Source organism: Carlito syrichta, unplaced genomic scaffold, assembly GCF_000164805.1.
Source record: "Carlito syrichta isolate Samal-C Ts95f unplaced genomic scaffold, Tarsius_syrichta-2.0.1 Scaffold288106, whole genome shotgun sequence".
NCBI lineage: Eukaryota > Metazoa > Chordata > Mammalia > Primates > Tarsiidae > Carlito > Carlito syrichta.
Genome location: NW_007232202.1, coordinates 95,124 through 101,133, shown reverse-complemented (window position 1 = coordinate 101,133; position 6,010 = coordinate 95,124). Strand labels below are relative to the sequence as shown.

General features: G+C 67.4%; 1 protein-coding gene across 1 annotated transcript in view; it reads right to left on the bottom strand.

Annotated features, from left to right (window-relative positions):
• Positions 1 to 5,783: 5,783 nt before the first annotated feature.
• Positions 5,784 to 6,010, bottom strand: part of TMEM184A (transmembrane protein 184A) — a 7,021-nt gene continuing 6,794 nt past the window's right edge. Inside the window, exon 8 of the mRNA XM_008053364.2 lies at positions 5,784 to 6,010. This exon is cut by the window's right edge and continues 24 nt beyond it. Within this exon, the coding sequence (XP_008051555.1) occupies positions 5,784 to 6,010 (227 nt within the window).

Below are 6,010 nucleotides of genomic sequence, written 5' to 3'. Positions count from 1 at the left end.
CGCGCGCCCGGGGGCCCGCGGGCCCGTCGCGCCCGCCAAGGTGGCCACCACCAGCGTCATCACCATCGTCAAGTCCGCCGAGCCCGCCTCGGCCTCTGTGCCCTTCTCGGCCGCATCCTAGTGCCGGCCTGGCTGTGGGGCTGGCGGGCACGGGCAGGGGCGCGCCAGGCCCGTCTCCAGTCCCAGACTCTTCAGCACCCCAGGCGGCACGCAGACACCCTGGGCCGTGCGCGGCTCATGCCAGGGATGGGGCTGTGGGTGTGGGTGGCGAGGAGGCTCTTGTGAGCTGGGTGCTGTGCCGTCTGACAGGCACACGCACGCACACACCTGCGCGCACACACGCCCTCACCCTTCTCCCCAGAGGTGTGTCTGTTTTGGGGGTTGGTGGCTTGCACCTGTGGGTATCAGAATGCGTGACAGGAAGAGCCTCAGAGGTCCCACTGTCCCCTATGGGGGCTGCCAGGAGTCAGGCCTGGGTGGCCAGGGCAGCCGGGGGCTTGTCTTCCACCCCTGCCATGAGTAGCCTGTTGGCACCTGCCGTGCCACAGCCCACCTGCTGGTGCGGGAGCCCTGCATGCTGCCTTGATGGAATCCTGCAGCCCCAAGAAGGGGAGTGGACGGAGGGCACGTGGGCAGCTCGGTCTTCTGGCTGTCCTGTCAAAATGCACGGTGACCTGTCCTGGCCCTTAGCATGAGGCCTGTGCCAAGGTTACAGCTGTGGGGGGCCACCTGCACGGACAGGTGTGCGTGCGTGCGTGTGTGTGCGCACACACAGGCACAGCTGCCATCACAGCCTCAGAGGAGCAGCTTGCCGGTGGTCACGGCAGGAGGGCACATCAGCATGTGTAGCAGAGTGGCACGTGTGTTGTGAGGTTTCCCTGTGCTCTGGTGACCTGCGGAAGCGAACTGGCGAGCCGCAGTAGCCACCAGACCCCAGCCCTGCAGACCGTCCCCGTGCTTGGGGGAGCACGGCCGAGACGAGGGACAGGGACGTCCCATCAGGCGATGGGGCAGGGCTTGGGCTCGGCTCCCTGAGGCTCCTGGGGGCCCTGGGAAGGGCTGCAGCAGGCTGGGGGGGGCGAGGAGGCCTGAGGGACTGAGGACGTGGACGTGGGCGGGAGAGGACGTGGAGGGGCGGGAGGTGGCGGGAGCACGAGGGGGGCTGGCACAGCCTGGGAGTCTGGAGTGCAGGAGGCGCCGTGCGGCGGGGTGGCCAGGCCGTGGGCCCGGAGGGCTTCATGAGCGAGCCTCCAGTGGAGAGGCCAGCGCCACGGTGGCCGAGGGCACGGAGACGGGGCTCTGCAGCCTTGGTGCTCACTCGTCGCCCGGGACCATCACCCGCTCCTGCCCAGAGCTCGGATGTTCCGGCGCGCTTCGTAGGCCTCCTCCTCCTGGGAGCTGCCGTCGTTGTCCTGGGGTCCCTGTCTGGGGCCAGCTGGCGGGATGTGAGCCCCGGCCGGGGACCGCTGCGTTGTAAGACCATAGAGGCAGTGCCAGGCCTCCGGCGCTCAGCGGCCAGTGCCTCTTTGCCTGCTCCTCCCTGCCCGTTAGGACCCTGGCAGCTGCAGAGCCCCATGCCAGGCGCTGGCCCCACGGGGGGCGGTGCACAGAGGACAGCCCGCCCCAGGGCTGCGACTGGGTTCTGCGTTGGCTGGGGGCAAACAGAAGGCTGCAGCCTGGCCTGTGCCTAGGTACTCTGGGTCCCTGCGGCAGAGGCCTGGGTGTTCTACACAAGCTGTCGATACCATAGCCATGGTAGGTAATCCATATTGGATGTCAATAAGGACTGTGGGGAAATATTTAAAGAGAGAAGAAGAAAATATATATATATATATATATAAAATTCTATACACATTTTATCGTACAGATTTTTCGTAACAATTTTTCTTTTCCAGTTTGATACTGTAAATCTCTAGCAAGCGGCCGTGTGGATGGTGGGACCGGGTGGACAGCAGGGGCAGCAGCGGCCACCCTCCTTCCTGGTGTCTGCTGCTCATGGCTGTTGCTGGCTCCGAGGAAGGGGCCCAGGCCACCCGCTGCCCCCGCCGTCCTCCCACACGCTGCACTGGGCCAGTCGGGCACTCAGCAGGTGTGCTGGGCCACGGGGCCTCGGGCAGGCTGCAGTAGGTGGAAAATTCTGTCCAGTCCTGGGGTTCTTGGTGGCCCGTCGTGGGGGACGTGGGCAGGTGGGTGGCCAAGGGCCATGGCTGCCACTTGCCTCTGGCTGGCAGAGCTTTGCTGGAGAGGGGACTCTGCCCCGGTCTCCAGGGTGGACGTTGCCACCGCTGCCAGGAGGGGCACTGCTGCCCGTAGCCTGGCTGGAAGGACAGCACATTCTGCTTTCTTTTCAGATCATTGAAGTTTCATTGTCACGATTTAATATATGGATTTTTTAATTTAAGAAAAAAGACAAAGACCTCTTTGTTGCGTGGGTTTGTTTCTGTCTCTGTGCCTCTGGCCTGGAGAAGGCGGGTCTTGGCTTTTCAGAGGCGCTGGGGACCCGTCCTCCGTGTCCACACCAGCTCACCTGGCCTCCGTGCTCTCGGCAGTCTCATTTCAGTATTTATTTTGTGCTGCTTTTTACCGTGATATAAGTTATTGAGAAGATCAAGTGCGGACCCTCCTCTGGCCCCTGCCCTGCGCCCCACCTGCCCTGGCTCACGGCCGCCACCTAATTTATTGCTGTCCGTCTTGCTGCTGTGACTGCTTTTGTACCTTTGCAATAAAGAGTTTTCTGGTTTCAGACCCTTGTCGCGTGATTGCTCCTTGGGATCTGGGCACCATGTGGGAGTGGGTGTCTCAGTCTGCCAGTCCCTGACGCTGGGACAGCCCTGGGGATGGGCGTGCCCGGTGGGACGTCCTGGGCCCACTGTCCAGGTGGCATTCCCAAGTGTCACACTGCTCTGCTCAGCCCCTGGTCCACTCATGCCCTTTCCTCCCCCCCGCTGGGAATTGCGGAGACTATAGCCAGTCCCTCCCAGCAGACCCTCCTACTCTGGGGCGCTCAGATGCACCTGCAGGGGTCGCCTGTGAGAGATGGGGTGCCTTCAGGCCGCGAGCGGAACCCCCACAGTGGTTGTAGAAAAGTCCAGGGCCTGGCTAGACCGGGGGCTGGGGACCCGCCCCGACGGACCGTCCCCACCTCGCCCAGCCCCAGGCAGACAGGGCTTTGTGCCCGGCCCCGGGGAAGTCCCGACTCTGCTCCTGAGTGAGTCTGGGAGTGGCCTTCCCCTCCAGGCCTCGGGCCTCCTGTGACTCGGGCGGGTGGTGAAACGCGCGAGCTTGTCGCCAGCAGTGGCGGGTCCCCAGCGGAGCCTGACCTCCCTGCAGCCGTCCCGGGGGCCCCAGCCCAGACTGCCCTCCCGGGAGAGTGGGTGCCGAGTGGCGGCAGGCCCATGGGGCTGAGCTGGGGGCGTGGGACCCCTCCCCACGCTGGGCTCCTGGGGACTGGTCAGTCAGGAAGTTGTTAGAGGAGACACGCCCTGCCACCCTCGGGAGGGTCGCTGGGGCCGTTTCACAGGTGGGACGCTGAGGCCAAAGAGTCAGCGAACTCGAACTCGGAGGCAGGGCAGGCTCCCGCCGGCCTTGCGGCCCCTCCTCTGGCCCGAGGGCTGCCTCTTTGTCCGTCAAGGTCGAGGCGACCTCAGCACCTGGTCTCCGCCCCTCCTCTCTCACTCGCACCCACGTGGCCCCACGGAGAGGCCAGCGTGGACTGGACGGCTCCTCGGCGGCTCCCAGCTGCTCGGCCTTCACGGCTGTCTCCGAGAAAGAAGGCGGGGGGCCGCGGCCGTGGGGCGGAGGCAGCTGTGAGGAGCGGGTGCGGGCGGAGAGCGGCCCCCAAGTCCCCGCCCTGGGCTCTGCCCTCAGGCAACTTGCTCCACCTCCCTGGGCTCGCCCCTGTCCCGGGGCTGCCGTGCCTGCCGGGCGTGTCAGGTCCCTGACGCTGGCCTCGGCTCACCCGGGGCTCTCGCCGGTGCTGCCATCTCCCACCCAGGGTGAGAGCCTAAGGCGCGTCGGCAAGCAGTCGCAGCCCGCCCCTCAGCTCCGGCGACACGGAGCCGGCGTCTGGGTCTTCACTCGGGGCCCCATGCCAGGCGCCCTCTGTGCACACAGATTTGGACACCTCAGCCCCAGGGGCTTGGCTCTCTCCAGGCCAGGGAGGAGCGGGCTCGGGTCCTTGGCCGCCAGCAGAGGCTGGCATCCTCTGGAAACCCCCTCCTGGGTTAGCAGGCCCCTATCAGGATGGAGCCCCCCACCAGCCAATGGAGGCTCGGGACTGCCTGAGGGGTCTGTGGCAGCCAAGGGACCCACACGGCAGGCGGCGCAGGGAGGAGCGCAGGCCTGGCTTATCGGGCTTCCCGGCTGGGCCCCACAGGGGCCCCTGTCCCCAGCCCTGGGTGCGGGAAGGCCCGGGAGCGGCCACCCCAGCTTGGACTGAGCCCCTCGGAGCCCCTGGGCATGTTTCCCGAGCTCCCTTGACCGGGGCTGGCAGCCGGTGGTGTGGGAGGGGCTGCCGGGCCTTCCTGTCTCCCCATGCCTGGTGCTGAGCCCCCGGGCCTGCCCGGACCCCACAGCACGCGCTGCAGCCCCAGACGGGCAGCGCTGGCCAAGACTTATGCCAGCGGCCACCCCTGCATCTCTCTGCTGATGACACCTTTCACCCTGGCCCAGCCATAGGCCTCCAGGGGACTGTCCTCCATCCCCTGGGTCACCTTTGTTCTCCGTTTCCAAGACTGCTTGGGTGCTCCGCCTTCCTCGAGGCCGGGCATACGTCTCGGGCCGGGCATCCTGAAGCCCGCCTGTGCAGCCATGGAGGAAGAGGAGGAGGGAAGAACACAGGCACCAGGTGGAGCCCCGCCCCGTGCCCAGGCTGTGCCCACGAGGCCTCGTCCACCTGCAGCAGGTGAGGCTGGGGCAAGACCCACTTTCCAGGAAGCAGACTCCCAGGAGGGGGCGGCCACTCTGGTCTTGCAGCGGCCATCTAGCACCTGCCGCCGAAGCCCAGCCCTCGCCCTACCCTGAGCAGCACCACGGCCACTGCCTGGCGCCCAGACGTGGAGTGGGGCCCTCACGCAATCGCCCTCTGTGGTCCCCTCCCCTGGCGACTGGCCCGCGGGAACAGGATCCACAGGAGGCTTCAGAGAGTCCCAGGTGTTTATGCATAAATAAGCGCTTCCGGGAAGCAGCAAGGGCGGGCAAGCCAGGCACGTGGGGCTCCTGGAGGTCCCGCACCTCCAGACCCGCCCGGCCCGTGCTGCCCGAGTGGGGCCTCGCCGGGCTCCCCTGCGGTCGTGGGGGGCCGTGTGGGCTTCTCCACCGCCCACACGGCCACCACAGGCTGGGCAGGCCTGCGCGGGTCCCACCTGTCCCTGGGGCAGGGTGGCTGCCTGGCACTCCTGGCCACTCCTCCCTGCAGCTGCCCAGTCTGGGACCCGGGCGTCCTCGCTCGAGTCCGCGGGAGTCCTGCTCCCCTTGGGCGTGGGGCCGAGACCCCAGCGGGCACGCCCACTGCCCCACAGCGGTCCACTGGAGAGCGCGGCCGGGCGGGCCTTCTCCCGGGGCTCGGGTGCCGTCTCCCCGCCAGCAGGCCCACCCAGGAGGGCGTAGGCCCGGGCCCCGGTGGGGCCGCTGAGGGCCCTGCACTGTGGGCAGCAAGGGGGGACGTGGGCCCCGTGGGGCTCCGGGGACCCTCAGAGGCCCATCTTTGGCAAGGGGGTGGGGGACCCTGCTCCTTCCAGAGGCCGGGCAGCCTGAACCCCGGCCGGCCGCTGGTGGCCGAGGTGCTACAGGTCCTCCGAGGGGATCAGCATCCGCTTCTCCACCTTCCGGCTCTTCCTGCCCCCGCGGGAGTCGCCCGCCGTGCCGGGGCAGGTGCCGGGCGCCGGGGCCTCGTGGGTGGCCTGCTGTGCGTACTGCTGGTAGGCCGGGGAGAAGTTGTGGATGGCGTCCTGCACGATGTCTCGGGGGCTCACGGTCTCCCGGAGGCCGCTGGAGATGCTCTGCATGGGCG